Raw genomic sequence first — 20,804 nt, 5'->3', positions numbered from 1 at the left:
CATTTCTGTACAGAAGAAAGCTCATTGGTATCATCGTAAACATTACTTTAAGAATGAAATGTGACAGAGTTGGTCAGTCCACATCCTTTGGAAAAGTTGGCTGTGATGTCGGGTCCAAGTTCAGGAAAGCTGTTTGAGCTGGACAAACGGACAAAAGATGCTTCGACGCACAAAGACCGACACCATACCAGTGGAAATGTCGGGGCTCAACTCCATTCAAGTTGCAATGCACCGTCTTCAAAAGTATTGGGAAGTTACCCCAAGTACGTTCTCAAGTGAAGAAATACGTCCAGTATAAGCAGGGTGAGCACAGTTTAGCTAACAGCTAACCAGTGAACTCATTTGTTAGCGGGTTTACTTTTCAGCTAACTTTGACAATTTGCAGATCAGTTACCTTCTACTGAATTTAATTTCAAAATTGACCTAAACATTTTTCAGAAAGATGTTTAACAGTCAAAAACATTTGCAAACATTTTGATCTTGTACTCTAATGCAATAAGCAAAATTGACACGTGCGAAGTCAACAATGTAAATGTATAGATTAGGATTATTTACCATATGTATTTTTACTTCTTAATGTTTATTTGTTTAATAATTTGTGTACTGAGGAAAAGCTGTTAAATAGAAACTGTTTAATTTGTTCATTTGTTTAATTATGTACATCTTGATCATCATCTGAATTCAGCATGCTAAACCTCTTTGCCACCACTTATGTTTTCGCTAAATATATATATATATATATTTTAAAAAATCATCAATTTAGGTCTTTTTTTCAGGGTTTTAGGGCAAAAAAAAAAGCCAAAGCTAAATTCCTGTAATAAAAGTTAGTGGTTAGCCATAGCTTCACGTAAATGTTTTAGATGTTTATTGGAATCACAGACAGTTAACTTTTTAGCTAGCGGATTAGCAGTCAATGCTAACTTTGAGGTTAGCCGTGCCCACCACTGGTTATAACAAACTTGATTTTCCAGGAATGGGTCTTATGATGGGATGTTCTGGGGAGGAACGTGATGGAATTGAGCCCCACATATCCATTTGTTTTTAACAGAATAACAGAGGAGCAAGTTCATCAACAGCATCACAGGTATCATTACAGTTTGTAGTCATTAAAGCCTAGCGGTAAAGCAATCAGGGCATGCATCTTTCTACAGTATCGTTAGGAACTACAGTACATTAGCAGCAAACTGGACATCCTTAAGGGCTGAAGTTCAACACTATGCTTCAAAAAAAACAAAAAAACAAGGAAAAATAAACCACATTTCTCAAGAGAAGTAAAACTCTTTAACCGTTATATTACAGACTGCCATGGCTCTATAGTTTGGGGTTTTGGTTACAGTCTCCAGTGTGCTTATGAGAGGCAGAAAACAGTAGCTTAGACATAGAGACTCCTTACTTCCTTTAAAAACAGCAATAAACATCATCAAGTAAACAGTAGCGCTTTTTTTTCCTTCTTTTTTTGTAGGTCATATGGTTAAAGTATTATCACGTCTTTGGATTTTTGTCTTAAAGCATTAATTATTGTTTAGATATTATTGTTATAATATTATTACTGTTAACGTAAAGACGTTTGCAAATGAACACAGGAAGAAGATAACTACTGTGGAGAGAAAATGGGGAAGGGGGAATAAATTAAGTTACAAAAATAACATCAACAACATCCCAAATTTTCCTCAGCTTTGCGCAGCAATTCCCTGTTTGTTAAGCGAAAAAAGGGGAACATCTCAAACATCCAACGAAGTCTTGAGTCAACCATACAAAAGCTAAATACTGTACATTTACCCCTCACGCTATTAAACACTTTAGTTTCAATAAGGTTTATGTAACAATCTATGACTCACAGGTGAAAAGCTCAGATCTTTGAAATACAGAAGTGGTTTTGCAGATAATCTTGTACAACTTGGGTCAGTTTAAAAGTTAAGTCATGCCTCTTCTGCTTAAAAAAAAACTAAACCAGTAAGATCAGATCTGAAGTAGAGCCACGTGGAACCATGGACCTGAGCGTAGAAAGCTTTACATTAATCACATAACATTAGTAAGCCATTGGTATATTCAAATAGAACAGAAAGGCAGTAAATTCTCCTTGCCTGAAAAATATCAAAGCTGTCATAATCTTTTCTGAATCATGACACTATTGTATTGAAGCAAGACAGTTTATCTCAGTCCGTAAGATATATATAAAGAAACTATTACTAAACACATTCACACACACACACTCACACATACAATGTCAATTTGAGTTTGGTTAAAGTTTTCATATACAGTATAATGGTTGAGTGCTATAAAAAATAGTTTGCCTCTTTTTGAGGGGCAAACTGGCCTTTACGTTCTGTGCTATTTGGGTTGTTATCCACTAAAAGAACATAGAAGGTGGACGTGTACAACAGAAGACTCATCATTGGCTTGTAGAGGGTGAAGCTGCTCTCGGGCACTGCGTCAAGTCTATTGGTAATCAGCTTATCCATCTGCAGCTCTCACCCTTTCACTATACAGACGTCAGCTCCGCAGTTTGTTTACTGCAAACAAACATGTTGAAACTAAATCCACAGACATGTAAAATTTTGGTTATGAGCTTTGGAATCTGAGTCATTCTTAACAAAAGCTCTATGCAAATACCTCCATCTAGTTCAAGGGTATTATTCAGTGTTTTCCCACCACTTCATTGTTTTCAAGTTTATCTTTTGGAGCTCTTTATTTACACTAAAATCTCTTTAATTTCTTTTCCAGCCTTGTATGGGCTGGTGTCACATGCTACACAGCTAGTCAGCTAGCAGTGTCAGGTGGAGGGTCCGCTTGGAGTATGTCGGGCAGACCGAGAGGTAGACTGCAGGTCTAGCTGGGCAGTGAGGTCACATGCTTTGAGAATGCTCTTTGGCCTCTGTGGCATCTGGTTGGTTTGTAATCAAGGTGGTGTTTGGTTGTAGTAGGGTGTCTGACAGAATAGGGAAAAGGAGCTCTGTTTTACAATAAATGGTGAGCCAGGGAAGAGATTAAGGACAATACGGATGGAGGAAAACTGGTAGACAGGACTTTGGGCTCTCCTACTTTCAGTTGAGAGCACTTCTCTTTGGCCACTGTGGCTCTGCATCTTTGGGGTGTCCAGGTTACAGGTTTGGCAGCAAAGTGGACAGAGTGTAGCTTCAAAGGGCATTTGGGAGAAAATGTAACCAACAGAAGCAAAGTGACCCTAGTCTGCCACTCTTAAGCTCTGTCTCTCTCCCCTGCCCCTGCAGTCAGCTCAGCCTGATCCCTGTCTGTAGAGTCTGAGCTCAGGCTCCTAGCCCTCTTCTCCTTGGCTCTGGCATTCTGGAACCACACCTGTAACAATGTTTTATTTCAGAAAGTATCCCTCTGGCACATACAAAGGAAACAGCATTTTATGTCTGCATGCTTACCTGCACCACACGGACAGGAAGTCCGAGCTCCTGGCCAAGTGCCTCACATTCGTGACGGCTGGGTGTATGGTGGGTTCTGTAAAAGTCTCTGAGCTGGAGAACCTGGAAGTGGGTCATCTGTGTCCGCTGGCGCTGCTGATGATACCGCTGTTGACTTTGCGTTCCACCCCAGTCTGAGCACAGTTCTCCACATCCTTCAGGAGTAAGAGGACCTTGATCACCCATACTAGAACACTCCTCATATGGGTACTCTTCTTCTTCAGCATATTCATCCTCCTCCTCCGGGTTGTTCGTATCAGTACTTGAAAACAAAGAGCTCAGCGGAGACTTCATGGAGAGATCTTTATGGTTGATGACATAGCGAGGTTTTGGGGTTGAGCTGGAGGACACAGACGGACCTGGCCTGTCCATGATCGATGATGTAGCCATGCTCCCAGTGTGACCATTGGACACATTACTCATTGACAAGTTATAGCCTGTTTTTTCTGCCTCTGCCCAATGACGTGACCTCATGTGGGCATCCAGAGCACTCTTTACCTTGAAGAGAGCTCTGCAGAATGGGCAACGCAAGTGATTCAAACCCAAGATGAAACTGGATCCTGCCCCCATTGATCGGAACTGTCCTTTTCTCTCTCGCGCTCGGGTGTTCTGAAACCAGACCTGCAAAGGAAATTCCAGTTTGTTTTTTAAAGTTTAATTTACATTATTAAGTTATTAAGCTTTATGTTACAATAACTACGCACACATACACATCCATTAAGTACCTGAACCACACGTCTTGTGAGGCCCACATCCTGTGCAATACTTTCAAGGACTCCTCTAGTGGGGTTGGAGTCCAAGCTGTAGCGTTGATACAACACTTCCAGCTGCTCTGGGGTAATGGTAGTTCTCTGTCGCTTATCCCTTCTCTGTTCCTCTTCAACTTCTCTCCCATCCCTTTGGGCTTCTAAGCTAGTTTCTGGCATAAGTTTTGAACTTTGCTTCACAGGTAACAGAGACGGTGGAGAGAGGTTGGTGAGGATGTTACTTGTGTTATCAGAAATTGTGTTTTTCATTTGTATACCATTTGTATGTTGATGTATTTGTGAAATCATGGGATGTGTGGAAGTCGGATGCAACTGAGACATGGCTCCTGTAAGCATTTGGCTGGCCATCAGGGTGTGGTTTGGGTGGAGCATCATGTAAGGCATGGGCCGGTCTGTGAAGCTAGAATGGAAAAGTTGAACCTGGGACTGAGCTGCTAAGAGGTGCCTGGTCTGATGCTCCTGCCACAGCTGGAATGTCGGCAGTGATAAGGGACAGAAAGAGCACTGGAACTGAGCAGGATTTAGGGGTTGGATCTGGCTTTGGGACCGTGTTTCTGTATATAGGCCAGATGTTATGTCAGGGAGTTGAGCTTGGTTTGTTTGAGCCTCTGGAGGAGAAGGTAGACTAGATGATGCAGGTTTTTCAACAGCTAGATCACAAGGAAGGCTGTTTGTATGTCCCTTCCTGGAATTAGATGTCAAGGACATAGTGGTAAGAGTTTTTTGAGAAGAACAGGTCGGGTGAGGCTGGGGTCTCTCTGAACTGATTGCTGGCTCCAGCTGGGATTCAGGTTTTGGAGAAGAAAGAATCTGCATGGCCTCAACAGTTACCTTCTGCTGACTTTCTGCATCTGGAGTTACGGGTTGTGTTTGAACAAGGTCGTTATTCATGTTAGCTTGCACCAAGCTGGTTTTTCCCTCTTCTTCTGTAGTAAAAGATGATGATTCACCTTTGGAATTCATTGTCTCAATTTCTGTGCAGTGAAGAGAAGAATCAGCATCTGGTGAGTCGGGGTGGGTGTAGTACTCATAAGTCAAATCCATGGAGTTTTCATTTTGACAGTCACTTTGCCCATCTTGACAGCTGTTATCCTCATTATTATCATCATCACAATTATCACTCTTGGAGCACCCATTTCTCTGTCTATAAATGTTTTCATGTTGGTTCTTCCCTTCTAACCCATCATCTGGCCCCCTGTCCTGATTTTTGCGGGCTCTCTGTCGAGCATTTTGGAACCACACAACAATGACTCTATTAGGGAGGGACAGTAGCACTGACAATCTATCGTATTCTTCCTCTCTGGGGTAGGGAGTAGCCTCAAACACTCCTTGCAGAGTCTCCAACTGTTTTTCAGTGAAGCGGGTTCGCGAAGAGCGACGGCCCCTATTGGGCTCCCCTCTCTGGATGTCGGATGTCTGGGATTGTGGCGAACTGTTAACTGGAAGGCCCGGAGACACTGAAGATAGTGAACATTCTATTAGCTGATTTTGGGTTACTTCCCCTCTGGACTCCTCCAGGGCAGTGGTTGGTGGATTATTAAAGTTGTAGGGGGAATCCTTGTCTCGCTGGCGCTCTTTAAATAACGTGTTGCGAAACCAATGTTTGATGACTTTGTGAGGCAGACCAGACAGAGCAGACATCTTGTTGACCTCTTCATCACTGGGGAGACTGTTAATATCAAAGTTTTTTCTCAAAATAGTCAGTTGCTCTTCAGAGATTCGCGTTCGTGTTCTCTTGCATTGTTGTTGCTCAGGTAGTGTTGGGCTGACTTGGGATTGTTGTCCTACTTGGATGGGACTGGGTTGTGATGGTTGGCCTAGCAATGCAGTATTGAGCTGTTGAGGCTGGCCTAGCAAAGTTGGGCTGAGCTGGGGTTGCTGGGGTAATAATGCTGGACTTAGCTGAGATTGTTGTCCTAGCAATACTGGGCTAAGTTGCGACTGGTAGTGTTTTGCCAGTTCAGGGTTCACACTTGACTCCAACCACGGCTGGGGCTGGAGAGCCACGGACTGCATCAGAACAGGAGGTAGAAGAGGTAGATCCATTGGAAAAGGAATGGGTGGTAGTGGAAGCTTCGGTAAAGGTAGTGGGGGTAGGGGGGGTAATGGAAGTTGTGGCAAGGGCAAAGGGAGCATAGGTATTTTAGGTAAAGCAAGGGATATAGCCTTAGTTGGAGATGTAGATGTAGCATATGTGCTTGGGATGATCTCCTGCTGTTGTGGACATACTGGTCCAGGTTCAGAAGGAGATACTGGAGGTGAAGGTTCAGGGGTGTTATGTGTCAGCTCTGTCACAGGACTACTTTTTTTGGTAACTGGATCTGACACTAAGGGGGCGGGTGAAGGTGTGTTTTTTCTTATTTGGGTGTTAGCTGGTTCCACTCCTGGTTCAGATTCTGAAGATGTAGCTGGGCCTTCAGTTTGAGTGTCAGCAGTCAGATTCTCTCCTGGTTTAGGCTGTGTTAGAGGGTACATCTGGTCATAATGCAACCTATATTCTCTGGAAAACCTTTCCAGTACTGCAGTGGGAAACAGCAGTCGGTGAATGTACTCCTGGTGACTTTTTAAAATCAAGGCATCTGAAAAAAATTTACCACAGTCTCTACACTTTTCTCTTTTTCCACAGCATCCTTTCTTTTGGTATGTGGACTTGTCCTCTTTGTTCTGCTTTTCATCAAGCAATGCGGCTTCCATCTGTACATTATCTTGTGTTTGTTGTTTGTTTTCTAGGTTAAACCCTGCCAAATTTCCATCGTATGGTTGCCTTAATTCATCCTTTTCCTCTCCAGAGCACACTTCATTCTTATTGATAGAGAAATCTTGGATATTTATCATTTGAGTTGTTATCTGCTGCTGGTGTCTGTGTCTGTTTTGTATATATTGGAGAGCCATCTCATACCCATAACACTGAAGTAAAGCTCTGAGAGGTTCCCCATTCACAGCAGCATATGGAACTCTGGGAGGAGGACACTGCAACCCAGGAATGTTAAGAGAGGAGGCATTTGTTTCTTCCTTCTGCCCTTCAGTTTTAACAGTGGAGGCAGACATTTCTTTCATTGTTTCCTCAAGGCTGGATGTGTTTTCCTTTTCTTTGTGGTTGTAGGATACTTCATCACATCCTGCATCAATATTTGCTTCACATTGTACATGATCATTTGGTAAGCTAACAGCTACATTTGAACATTGTGTCTGCTTTTGTTTCTCTTTTTCAACTGGGGGATCTCTTCTAGCCTCTGGCTTAAACTGTTCTTTTGAGATGTTGCTGCTGGATTCTAAATGGCTACATTCTGGGCTCTTTGCTAAATCTGGGTTGAGTTTCTTGTCTGGAGACAAGTAAAAGGGCAGAAGAAGTTGCTGTTGCAGAGACAGTAAGTTGTCTGATGCCAGTGGGAAGGTTTGTTTAAGGAGATTATCTGGTGCTAATGAAAGGTGCTGTATCATCTGGGAATGCAGGAGGGCCGTATGCTGTTGTAACTGGGCCTGGACTTGTGCCTGGGCTAATTGTTGTTGCTGTATAAGCATTAGCTGGTTTCTTGATGCCAGCAGCTCTTCCACTTTCATTTTAGCCTGCTGGCTGTCAATTTGTCCAGAGAGGGTCAGTTGGGTCTCGACTGCTAAACTCGGACCTAATAAAGAAGAAGCAGTGGTGTTTACTGTGTCTGACCTCTTGGAGAAGGGCAAATTCTTGAACATTTCCTCTCTGGCAACAATATCCTGGGTTGCAGTAGTGGGAGGAGTGCTAGAAGCTGGGGTCTGTGGAGTTGATTGCTGGGCAGCACGAGCTCTAGTCTGGTGAAGAACAGAGCGAAGATGTATATCAAGTGTAGAGCTCTGACTGTATCCCACGCCACACAATCGACAGCGGTAGGGTCTGGGATCTGGGCCACGGGGAGTCTCAACCGCAGTTGGACTTTGGCCGGAATCCTGCAGGGCTCTTCGGGCCCGGTGGAGATGGGACACAGAATTATAATGGACCAAAAGAATAGTTTTCTGTGTGAAAGATTCAGAACATATGGTGCATTTATAAGGTCGGGATGGGTCTAGATAGCGATCCATGGTGGGATTGAAGATCTTTTTGACCAGCGAGGTAGAACTGTGCTCTGGTACTTTCTCGTCTTGTGGTCCTTTGTCTGGTTCAGTTAAATTATTCTCACCCCCATCAAGTTTGACAACAGTGTCCTTCTCTTTAATCTCACCTTCACTTTTTTCTTCCTTCTTTCCTTCCATTCCTAGCCCTTCTTCTTCAATGTCTTGTTCTTCAACATCTTCCGCTTCCTGTCCGACTTGAGGTGACAAACCTAATTCTTGTTGAACGGGACTCTTATTGTTCTCTGTATATTCTTGGGTAGTGAGAGGCATTATGGGTGTATTGTGTGCCTGTGTGTTGTCCAGCTGTGAGTGTGTATTCTGCATGTGCCTCTGCAGGGCCTCCTGACTTCTGCATTGTCTGGAACAGAGGGGGCACTCTGTCGCCGCTCTCATGGCATGGTACTGCCAGTGTAGCTGAAGCTTCTCCTGAGTGGGAAACGCCAGGCTGCACCTGCTACAACGGAACCGGTAACCATGACGATCAGAAAGGGGAGGAGGGTCACTGGATGGGGACGCTGGTGGGGAGGAGGGAGACGTATGAGTTGGCGACTGAGGAGCCAGTCTACCATTGGAAGGGTGAGGGGTGGTGTCTTCCAGGGGTGGGGTGAGTAGCGCTGTAACGTCTTTGGGTGCAGCTACATCTTCCTCAGTATTCTCCACTGAAATACCTAACAAATACACACACACACACACGCACACACACACACACACACACACACACAAAATAAATAAATAAATCCAAAATAGAGATTAAAATTAAAAAATTACACTGTTATGAAGCCAGCAAGACAGCCTGTATTTTGATATGATTTGGCTTGGCAGAACATTTTCTTCTAATTCATTAATATGACTCATGACTCATGGACTGAGATGAATCATGCAGCTTTTCTTTTCTTTTTTTCCTATTTCAATTTTAGCATACATTTTACACCCACCTTTGTTTTCCTGTAATTGGACTGTGGCATGAGAATCAGAACAATTTTCAGTGTTTTTCATGTTTTTATTTTTGTGGGTATCATCTGGGCACAATTCTGTCTCTGTCTGTAGCTCCGTCTCAGGCTGAGCCTGCAGTTGCTCCACAGATGGTGTGACCTGCAAGAAAGAGAACAGGATCTGTCTGGTATAATCTTTATTTCTGTTACCAGTTAGACTTTTCAGAATAAAAGAAATGTGGATTATTCCTGTGTTAACCCAACATTATTAATAAAATATGTGTAATTGTACAGCCTAATAGGAAGCAAATATGAAGATGTATAAACACTGTGTGCCTGCAACCCCTTCTTCATATCATAAAATATTAAGATCTGCATCTGTAATGTATTGCGATATCTCGCACCTGCCTACACAGCGCCATATGTAGCTAGACGCATCAATCTGGCAAGAGGTATGTGTGTATATATATATATATATATATATATATATATATATATATATATATATATATATATAGTTGGGATATGTGGGTCTGCCCTTCAGCTCCTCGCCACCTTCCAACGTGCCCCAAGGGTTTAATAAAACTTTACTGAGCTGAATAATGAATTTATTTAGAATCATCCTTCATATTGAAAGCCTCCATCTCCACAGCTTCAAGCACAGAGTAAATACTCCATCTATGCGTACAGCTATATAGCTAGCCTTAGGAAAGGACAGGCAGCTAAGGATGAGATTTACATGACAAGAGTTTTCTCTGCGTAACAGCTTCATAAGAGAGAAGGAAGAACAACCACACACACACACACACACGCACGCTGCAGAGAAAACTGAAGGTCAGGCTTAATCTAGAGAGCGTAATTGGAAAGCAAGGTACATAATGGCCATCATCACCTCAGTCTGAATTAATGAACCTCAATTACTATCAGAGAAAGTGAGGGAGGGAGAAAGGCGGCGGTAAGGGGAGCGGAATATGAAAAAGAGAGGAGCACGACAGTGGGGGGAGGAAAGGAAGGGGCAACGAACAAAAAAAACTGCTTCGGAGAAGGAGAGACGAAGGGAGGTGTAAAGCATAAGAAATTGAGAGCTTGAGAGAGACAGGAGGGAGGGGCAGGGAAAGAGACTGCAGAATAGGAATGATAGGAGTTGCTTCGGGTGTGTGTTTGGGGGGGGCAACAGGACAGCAGAAGGGAAAAAGGGTGAAAAGCAGTCAGTGGAGTGGAGGCAAAGAGAGCAAGGGACAAAGGCCTCTTAGCATACAGGCCAGGGAGATGGAGGATGGTGATGTGGATAGATGACCAGTCTTTGTTAGTTGGAGAGACGCAGTAAAAAGCACGGGGGCCCCTTTTTAGCTTGACTGCACTTCTCGTAATAGAGGGCTACTTAAACATGCATTATAGAAAGACTGGCTTTTCCCTCACTCACTCAGTCAAACCCCTCTCCCTTGCAGGAGAAGACACTTGTGCGCACACACACACACACACACACACACACACATAGATACAGAATGCATGTCTGCATCAAAGATGATAGCAGGGAGCTACTTAAACATGCATTAAAAAAATGCTGCCTTTCTCTCTGGTGCCTTCTTAATGGAATTGTCTCCCTACATTTCATCCTACACCCCACCTCCCCATCCCCCATCGCTTTGACTTTATTTCTGTTGCTTCTTGACAACTACACATACAACAAATACACTTACGGCACTGATGAGCTTGTCTACGCAGTCCTGGGCCACGCTGTGCACATGCGTGAGATGCTGTCTAAGATGTATGTATGGAACTTTAAGCTGGCACAAAGGGCATTGGACAGTCTAAAAGAAGAGAAGGCAGGGAGTGGGGAAAACAAAGGTTTAAAGAGTTTAATGTTCCTGTGAATCTTTCTACGAAAATGTACTCCTAAATGACATCCAGGAATGCATCACTTCCGGGGAGAGACCAAAACGTGACTTGTTTTTCAGAGTTCCCAAATCAACATCATGACCAACAAGAGCAATCCGAGACTTCTGTCGTACACCAAGGGTTGACGAGGACTCAAAATAAAAGATATGTGATTCACATCGTGGCCCGGACTTTACCTGGATCTGGATTCCACAACATAATGCAATAATTGCATACTGATCCAGAATGGTCTGACTGATCAAGATGTTGCAATCTGATATTTAATTCACAAGCTGAAACAAAAAAGTGTCTTCCTGATCTTGGTTTTACTTCATGGTGTCATATCCATGAAGTAGTTTTGACGTAATCCGTAAAAGTCTACAAAGTAAAATTCTGATCCACAATCCAGATCCAGATAACCTCCAAAATTTAATGGAGTTTTCCAAGGCCTAACAGCAATGTGGTTGAAAATTCATTAAGTACTTTTGACGTAATCCTCGAAGGCTGACAAAGTGAAGCGTACAAATTGAAACATTGATCCAGAATTTGGAGCCGGATCACCTCCACAATTCAGTGGAGTCTTCCATGGCCTAATATCTGTCCGTGGTGCAAATTTGGTGAGAAACTATGAAGTAGTTTTGACATCATCCTTAAAAGCCTATATAAAGTGAAATCTTGATCCAGAATCCGGCTCCAGATCACCTCCAAAATTCAATGGAGTCTTCCATGGCCTAATATCTATCTGTGGTGAAACGTTCATCAAAAGTCATGCAGTAGTATTGACATAATCCTGCTAACAGAGAGACAAATAAATAAATAAATGCCTATGAGTTTATCACGTCCTTAGCAGACATAATAAAAATACAATAGTCATTTTATATCCCCCTGAAAACTAAGGTTTTGTGTTTTGAAGGGATATATAGGAATGATCCAGTCCATCTGGCTGTCTGTCCTCGAGTCTTGTAAGTGAAACTTCTTCGAAACAGGTTTGTGGATTTCAATGAAACATCACACAATCACAGCACACCATATAATGATGTGCATGAAGGACAATCATGCTAGTTCGACGTGTTCAAACTTACTTAAAAGTCTGTCTTCATTTTAATGCCAATATGGGACCTTTATGGGACCCACCAATAAGCTAAGATATGATAAACTTTATTGATCCCACAGTGGAGAAAATTACTTATTGCAGCAGCAAGAGTTGTACAATAGTAAAGAAAAGAAAAATGTTTACGTTAAAGAAAGGTGAGTAAAGTATATTGCAATGTTTGCTGATTGGTGCATAAATATTGGTGTTAGCATGTTACGTAAAATATAAGTGAGATATATATGAATAAGTATGTTTAGATATGGTAAAATTATTGCACAGAATAAATTGCTCAGTTTTGCATTGTATTAAAGCATAAAAGGCGAAGGAAACGTAGTTAAATTTCAGCAGGTGGTTATGGTACTAAAAACATTTTAAAGTATTATACAGTCTGACTGCAGTTGGAATAACCAAGGGTGCAGCAATCTATTATTGAAGGAGCTGTTTACGGCTCCCACAGTCTCATGTAAGGGGTGAGAGGGGTTGACCATAATTGATATCAGTTCAGCTAACATCCTCTCACCTACCACCTCTATGGGGTCCAGAGTACATTCCAGGACAGAACCAGCCCTTCTGACTAATCTGTTGAGTCTCTTCCTGTCTCTCTCAGAACTTCCACAGCCATAATAATAATCAGCATCAACATCAAGGCCATAATGATGGGACCCAACAATGTGTCATAAGCTCAGTTTGGTTTGGTGTGGTTCCATGTTTCAGTACAGCAGGGTTGTGAAGACAACAGCAACAACCAGGCCTCATAATTCAAACAGTGACACAATTTTTGTAGTTTTGCCTCTGGAAACCACCACAAAGCAGTTATACCTGGTACGGTCTCTCTGGCACCATAAGGAGAAACTACCTCTTAGTGGAGTTGTGTAGGCACACAACCTGCAGTGACACCTGTCATCAACCACTACGTATCAGTCAGAGCATCTGACTCCAAGTTCTGAATGTACATTTGGTAGATGTACACTGGAAAGTCCAATAAGAGGTACCAGTGCAAGAGAAGGAGGCCATAATTAGACTGGCAAACCAAAATAAACCAGACTGAGAAGAAACATCAGGAGTGACAACAATTATCAACAATTTGGTACATTCTTAAAAATGCACTGGAGAGCTAAGCAACACCAAAGGTATGCATGGTCATAGAAGAAAAGATAAGGGCAGAATTCTTTCCTTGAAAAACCTCTTTGCAGCATCAAACCATCGTACACTCTGGAGGAGGTGGTGTATCACTGACAAAGTCCACAATCAAGAGGTACTTTCATGAATGTAAATACAGAGGCTTTACAGCAAGATGAAAACCACTGGTAGCACTCAAGAACAGGAAGGCCAGGTTATAGTTTGTAAGAAAACATCTACATAAGCCTGCCCAGTTGTGAAACATGATTCTCTGGACAGATAATGTCAAGTTTATCATCTGTTAATGGCATGGGCATGTATGGCTGCCAAACTTGTAGGGCACCACTTAAGACTGCAGATGGATAATAATCCAAAGCATACTGTCAAAGCAAGCCAAGAGCTTCTCAAGTCAAAGAAATTAATATTCTTCAATGGCCAGTCACATGACCTCAAACCAAAAAAGCATGGTTTTCACTAACTGAAGACAAAGCGAAAGAGAAAGACCCACAAAAAAGCAACAACTGAAGGAGGCTGCAGTGAAGGCCTGGCAAACCATTTTAAGGAAGGAAACTCAGCATATCCCTGGATTCCAGCCTTCAAGCAGTCATTGACTACAAAACCAAGTATTACCAAAAATACTTCTATTTAAAGGATTGTTTGGCCACTTACTTTTGGCCTCTGAAAATGGAAGGATTGTGAATAAAAATGATGTAATTCCTTCATCTTTATCTGATGCGTTTGTTAAAGCCTTTGAATTAAAGATGAGTGTCGACACTTCAGTCATATCTTAACTGTGTCTTTCCAACTGCTTTATAGTGGTGTACAAAATTACAAAAAGGCAAAATTACAACAATCGTGTTACTGTCTAAATACTTAAGCACCTGACTAGATGTGCACGTACTTAAAATGATAGATGTACGTAAGATTCTCACCTGCTGGTTCTCATTTTGCTGCTGGTGCATTCTGGGACGTTTAATTGAGATGGAGCTTTCCATTTCCTCGTATCCAGAAGATGGACGCTTGACTGAGGGCAATAACTCGCTCATTTCTCTTTCCTCCCCCAAAGTTTCTTCTTAAAGAAAAATAACATGTTAATATAAGAATACAATGACTGGGCTCTGAACCTCATACTGTCATTTGAGGTTCCTATTAAAGGGGAAATATGACATTTTTCAACTTAGTCTCTGTTTTTAGATGTTTTGTGGGTCATTTTTCACTGATTTCCAAATTACGGGTTTAGAACGCAAACACTGTCATGGGCTAACTAGCTAATTAATGTAATGGCATGCTGCAAGCAAAAATCCCTCTCGGTAAATTGCTTCTTATTGCCACTGAACATGCAAAAATATCATGTAGAATATCCAGTAGTATGGAGAGGGTCCCTTTGGAAGGAAACGGGTGAATTTTTACCTCACTAAATGTAAAGAAACTTTTTAAGACGACCAATTATACAGTTAGCTGCTTCCCTTAGCACGGTGCAGCCTCTCATCGGTAGTCGACTTGTCATGCCTCAGTGAGGAGGAGGGCTAGGCTAAGGAAAACAGCTAAATAATAATTAGTCATATTAAAAAAGTTTCTTCACATATAGTGAGGCAAACATGTGCACATTTACCCCTGCATTCCTCTCTGTGCCACCGGAGACTTCTAACGGCATTTTCGCCTGTTCAGTGGTGACAACAACTGGTTTACAGAGTGTATTTTTAGCTTGCCCCACGCCATTACATTAATTAGCCGGTTAGGCTGTGACTATGTTTGTGTTCTAAACCAGTATTATGCCGATTAATTTCATTTTAATCCTGAGTGAAAGCATGACCCCTAACTCGTCTAAAATAGAGCCTAGGTTGCAAAATCCTGTAGTTCCCCTTTAATATTTTGTAAAATGTGTTTCTGAAAGATTAGCCATCTGAATTATTTGGCATGTGGAAATAGCCCCACCTGCATTCTCAGAAGACTTCATCAACCCTAAGTCACACGTGTCTTTGGTTTGGTCCAAAGGACCAGCCATGGTCTCACTGGATGTCTCCATAGCCTCACTGAGCTCTCCTACGAGATATCAAGACAAATTATTACATTACACATGCACACTGGGCCACAGAGTGTTCCCTCACAATCACACTAATTGTACTTTACATTATTTTCTTGATCGCACAATCCACGCTTCCATTTTTCTTGCTTGTGTCCACATACAATTGATCAAGCATTGATTGTCAATTAGTTTCTCCTCAGAGGTGGGGGAGAGGTAATATGGACTTAAAACACACAGTGAGTCTTAATCCACATAGAGACAACTTAGACAACATAGACATATTAAACAGGACAAATGCTGAACTATTTACTTTAATCATCATTTTGTCATTTCAGGCCATACAGAGAACATAAAAGTTTATTTTATCACATGCAACCACTGGCCTCCACCTCCCCCGTCCTTGTTTGGGGCTCATATCAGTCCATTGATTAGCAGGTGCTAGTTAGCTGTTGTCACGGGTAATTGGGGATATAACAAGAATGTGTATTGACTAATCAATTAACTTGATCAATAGCTCAGCAACAGCCATTACTCATTTTCTCGGTCTATTCATCTTAATCCATTTTCACCTCTGTAGTGTCACCTAGCACATGCAACGTGGTCAGAACATACTTGACATTCATGCTGTCACCTGCAACAATGTCGGAGCTTTTCCTGATGGTAAAAATGGCTGCCAGCTCCTCTCCACCCATTGGCTGTAGTTGTAGTAGCCCTTCCCTCTGCTGATGGGTTGGATTTTGACTGTGTTTCAGCAGTTGGAGTTTAGAGGAGGAGGATTGGTTGCATAGGAGACAGTGGAACAGCCATGAACCTCCATCAACCTCACCGTCATACTGCTGCAAGAACTAAGGACATAAAGCATGAAATGAGTGTGGCTGACATCATGGTGACATAAATGCTGTTTCAAGTGCTGCTTGTGAGTCTGTACTGACTCGGTAGACTCGGGTGCTGGCTTTATGGTGCGAACTGAGGGAATGTCCACGGAGCTTCTCCAGACTGCTGGTCACGTAGTCACACAGGTTGCACCGCAGTTGGACGGGGTTTCCCTTAGCAATAAGGGCAGCGCCCTCCTGACCTCTGTCGCCGCCCTCCTGGAGGTGGGCCGCAAGCTGGTACCTAGTGCGGTGTCTGTCTGTCTGGCAATGTAAGGAGAAATTAGCTCTCAGCGGAGTGGTGTAGCCACACAACCTGCAGTGGCAGCCGCCAGCAACCAGTGAGCACCAGTCAGACTGAGGAAGAGAGCGAGAGATGTTCAAGTGCTGTTCTATGGACTCTAAGCTGTCTGATGAGAAGCAGGAGCAGACAAGGCATTGGAAGACACACAGGGAGAGGGGTCCAGTAGGGGACAGAGATGGGGCTGGAGGGGGAGATGGAGAGGGGGAGGGAGAAGGAGTCAATGTGGATCCAATAGGGACTGGTTGTTCTGGAACTTGTTGACCAGACAGTCGCATGTTCAAAGAGAGCTCACCACCTGGTGGAAAAAAGAGACAAAAATAGATTTGCAAACCAGAATTTTCAGGTTGGACAACAGTGTGACGTGTGGTTTCTTACTCACCTGTGCTTTGTAGATGTTTCAACTGGGGGGCGAGGCTCCGGCAGTGGGACAGGTAGTACCCCCTCTGGAGCCGCAGCATGTTATGCGTGTGTTTCTCACTTGTGGTGTGGATGCGCAGGTTGCGGGCAATGCTGGTCTCGTAGTCGCACACGTCACACCGCCACCGCTTGCTGTGAGAGTGGGCATGTGCAGGCGGCGTTACCTTGGGAGGTTGGACAGTGGATGTGGGTACAGTGTGTGGGAGCTTGTATGTCGGCTCATCCACGGCCTGACTGTTAGAGGAGCTGCCGTTATTGGACATGTGGGAACCGTGAGCGTGACCGCTGGCGTGTCCTCCGTTTTGAATGTTGTGAAGGTGTTTATCCGACTGCATGTGTATGCTGAGGTTGCCTTTCGATGAGGTAGCATAGTCGCACACCTCACAGCGGTACGGCTTATAACCGCAGGCATACGTTTCACCACGTGCCAAACGAGGATGGGGCTTCCCCGAACTGCAGTACCCGCACGCATCCTTTGTCACGCCGCCACACATACACTTTCCACCCGAAGCGCCACACAAGCACTGTCCTCCCGTCTCTGGATGTTTCTCTTTCATGTGGACTTGTAGTGTATGTTGAGACTTGTAGTGCCAGTTGCACTTGGGGCATTTCAGCGTCTTACAGGAGTTGCGTGAATGCATTATGGTCATGTGACTTGTCAGTGAATTAGGAGAAAGTTCATGGTTTTTAAGGACAGCATCTTTCTGTTCACCTTCTTTGTCTCTCTCCTCATCCCCTTCCGTCTCTACCTGGCTGTCATTTGGTTGTGGAGCTTTGGCACCATCTCCACTGGAAATTGAAGAATGAGGAACCCCTGCCAGACCGTCATCGTCAGCCGGTGTGCCGATAGACTCGGCGTCTGCCGGTGGAAAAGCCAGAGTAGACTGCTGGGATTTAAAGCTCTGAGGAAACCCAGAAATCCAGCCCTGATCTCCTTTAATGTCTTTTACCTCTGTCTCGCTCAGCAGGGCAGAGGAGGAGGCCGAAGGCATGAAGTGCTTTGGAGAGGCGGAAAGAAAAGTGGAGGGCTTTGGAGAGGAGGAAGGCGTGGGGGAGGGCTTTGGAGAGGCGGCTGTTTTGCTGTCGAGTGTGCCACTGGCCTTTGCAGTGCTGGAAGCAGAGCTGTGCTGGCTCTGTTGAGGTAATAAAGAACATTTGGATTTGGTTTGGCTTTGGTTTGACACGGCCTCGTCCTCTTCCTTTTCCTCTACGCATCTGTCGTTGAGGGCTGCTGGGAGGCCCCTTGTAATGGACACCTCTCCCGCACCTGTGTGCACCACCCCTTCTTCCGTCCTCTGCCCTGACAAACGGTCCCCCCCAAAGTCTCCCGTCATCCCCCTCATTTGACATGCTCCGTTCTCCTGCGGACGTGGACCTCGATCCTTCCACTCGCCTCCCTGAATTTCCTCTCTGGCCACAGACCCCTCTGGACCCTCTTCCACCTGCAGAGGTGGGTTCAGCGGCTCTTTGGGAGGGACCACAGCTGAGGTATGAGAGGATGACCCCCTATCAGGAATGGCCGCCGGGGTCAGGAAAGGAAGAGTCGACGCCTGCGGACCGAGGTCAGCATCTCTATCTTCTCCGCCCCCTCCATCACCTCCTCCTCCTCCTCCTCCCACACCACTGTCCATACCAGAGGCTACAGCAGCGACACATCACGACCACACCTGTTCATTTCAGATTTGGAGAAAGAAGAGCACAAGATGGACAGAGAAAGAAAAGAAAAATGAATAAAGGAGAACACAGGCCATGTAAATAATATTGCATAAGAGTGGAAGGCATTGATTAGAGTCCCTCGATAGCATCTGTTCAATACAGCCTTCACGTTGTGCAACACGGAGCCTGGTTACTCAGGGGTTAGCGTTAGACTGTAATGGGAAAATCAATAACACCAGCACTAAACTAGGTAGAGGAATGCGGGTAAAGGCTACGCAGGAGGTCTATAATACTCCTCAGGGGATAGGATTAAATAAAGAACTGAATGCTTCTGAGCTAAAGGGTTTCGACTAAATTGCCACTGAGATTTACACACAAAAAACAGATAAAAGAACACTTTTTAATACCAGTGTGTCAGTATCTGCATGTTTTGAAGTGGCTCACGTGAGGCGTTGGGATCATAGAGCACATAATGTAAACAGCACCCAGCATATTTTCCGGAGTATCAGTCCCGATTTATTTGTTTGTTTGGTTTTTAACTAGCCTGGGGAAGGGGGTCCTTGCAATGTGTATTTCAGTGTGACTTATAAGCCAAAAAACCTATTTCATAATAATATACCGAAAATAACACGTTAATAATAATAATAACAAAAAAAGCACTAACCAAACTCCAAAAACAAAATAATAAATTCTAATAATAAAAGTACAATACAGTGATGCACAAAAATCCCAAATTAAACAGCTGATCATACAGTAAAAAGATGCGACACACTGACAAACCAGTATACGCCACATAATCTGGCACAATGGCTCTGCAGTGAACCCTGTGTGAAGCTTACACTGCTTCGGTTCATTTGATTCAGATCCTCTACATTGTTGAAACACCTGTAGTGTTTGATTTATTTATTTTATTCCCTTCATTAATCTCATAGGTTGTTCACTATAAACAAAGATGTGTGAAAGAAACAGTTTTACACCACTCAATCCCCGGTGATAACCATTATGCAGTTATTAATTAAGCAGAAGGAATTTGTTTTTGTCATAATCAGAATTGTGTGTTTAGAGCTGAGAATAAATCATGCAACATTTTGAAATTTTTGGGGTATTTTTTTAACCTAAACTAGTAGGATAAATGTAATGAAATGACTATATGAGATATAATAAGATGAATCAAAATAAGCCCCCCAATGAGATTTATCAGAATTTCATTTATTTATTTATTTATTTTAAGATTTGCCAGATTTGAGCATTACATCAGTGCAATCATACATCACAGCAACAGGCTTGTGTTTTAAGTGATGGATGGCAGATGAGGCAGACACATCTGAGTTTGTGCATATTGTAAAATCTCATTACAAACCCTTTTTTAATCAAGGAAAGACCTTAATGTACCCCTTCACCTTCAACCATGCGACCCTCCTCCAACACCCCCCCCTCTCTCTCTCTCTCTCTCTCTCTCTGCAGCCTGATGATGTATGGCTCACATCTCCCTCTCTGATGGTGCTTTAATGCACTGTGTTTATGTCACAGGCCACGAACCCTTGCCCACCACATCTGCCCACTGTCCTCGCGGACGTGCACGGCTCAAGCAGCTCAGGACAGTCAGTCTCTAATCTGATAAAGATTTTCATTTACACTGCAATCAATAACCCCGGATCGGCAATGTAACTATTTATACAAGCATTCCTGGCTCTCCATCGATCACGAGTGCGGGAAGCCATCGCTTAACGGCGTGTTTGTGTGCGTGCGTGCGCCTTCTGATCTGGTCATGAGGGCACACACACACAAACACATTTCCCATGCACATTTGAATAAAAAAAAAAACCTTGATTGCACGTCTTTAAAAAATAAAAGTGATATGACCTACATTTTGAAGGGAGTTTTTTTTCCCACCATTTATGTCCAAATACTCAATGAAAGCATCCTTGTTCGCTGTCTGTGCGCGTGCGCGTGCGTGCAGAAGTGAGAGAAAGCTGAGAGAGGTATGTGGTGAAGAGAGGAAAAGGAGAGAGAAGAGTTGTGCTGCTTTACTTTCGGATACTGTATTATGTTGTGCAGACTGGACACATTTTCTTCCACATGGATAAAATCATGTTTTGAACGTGCGCGATGGAGGATACAGTGGATTTTTTTTTTTAATGCATATAATCCACCAGACGTAGCCCACCAAGGTAACAGCGTTATATTTTTCATTCTTCCACAAAGGCACATGCACTGGAA

The 20,804-nt window shown here is 43.4% G+C and overlaps 2 protein-coding genes across 2 annotated transcripts in view; one reads left to right on the top strand and one right to left on the bottom strand.

Moving 5' to 3' along the window:
• Positions 1-1,176: 1,176 nt before the first annotated feature.
• The window catches only part of LOC117515858 (zinc finger homeobox protein 3-like), a 20,529-nt gene continuing 901 nt past the window's right edge, over positions 1,177-20,804 (bottom strand). Inside the window, exons 2-11 of the mRNA XM_034176614.1 lie at positions 16,891-18,595; positions 16,268-16,806; positions 15,967-16,180; positions 15,245-15,352; positions 14,242-14,378; positions 10,920-11,030; positions 9,223-9,379; positions 4,157-8,955; positions 3,393-4,052; positions 1,177-3,315 (exon numbers count right to left, since the gene is read on the bottom strand). Coding sequence (XP_034032505.1) covers positions 3,199-3,315; positions 3,393-4,052; positions 4,157-8,955; positions 9,223-9,379; positions 10,920-11,030; positions 14,242-14,378; positions 15,245-15,352; positions 15,967-16,180; positions 16,268-16,806; positions 16,891-18,559 — 8,511 coding nt within the window. The 5' untranslated portion in view covers positions 18,560-18,595 and the 3' untranslated portion in view covers positions 1,177-3,198. The remainder of the gene's footprint in view (positions 3,316-3,392; positions 4,053-4,156; positions 8,956-9,222; positions 9,380-10,919; positions 11,031-14,241; positions 14,379-15,244; positions 15,353-15,966; positions 16,181-16,267; positions 16,807-16,890; positions 18,596-20,804) is intronic.
• Positions 20,652-20,804, top strand: part of gtf3c6 (general transcription factor IIIC, polypeptide 6, alpha) — a 24,392-nt gene continuing 24,239 nt past the window's right edge. The window contains exon 1 of the mRNA XM_034176618.1: positions 20,652-20,755. The gene's annotated coding sequence lies outside the window, so the exon portion shown is untranslated. The remainder of the gene's footprint in view (positions 20,756-20,804) is intronic.

This window comes from Thalassophryne amazonica, chromosome 8 (assembly GCF_902500255.1).
Source record: "Thalassophryne amazonica chromosome 8, fThaAma1.1, whole genome shotgun sequence".
NCBI classification, from domain to species: Eukaryota; Metazoa; Chordata; class Actinopteri; order Batrachoidiformes; family Batrachoididae; genus Thalassophryne; species Thalassophryne amazonica.
This window is presented reverse-complemented; position numbering and strand designations above follow the sequence as displayed.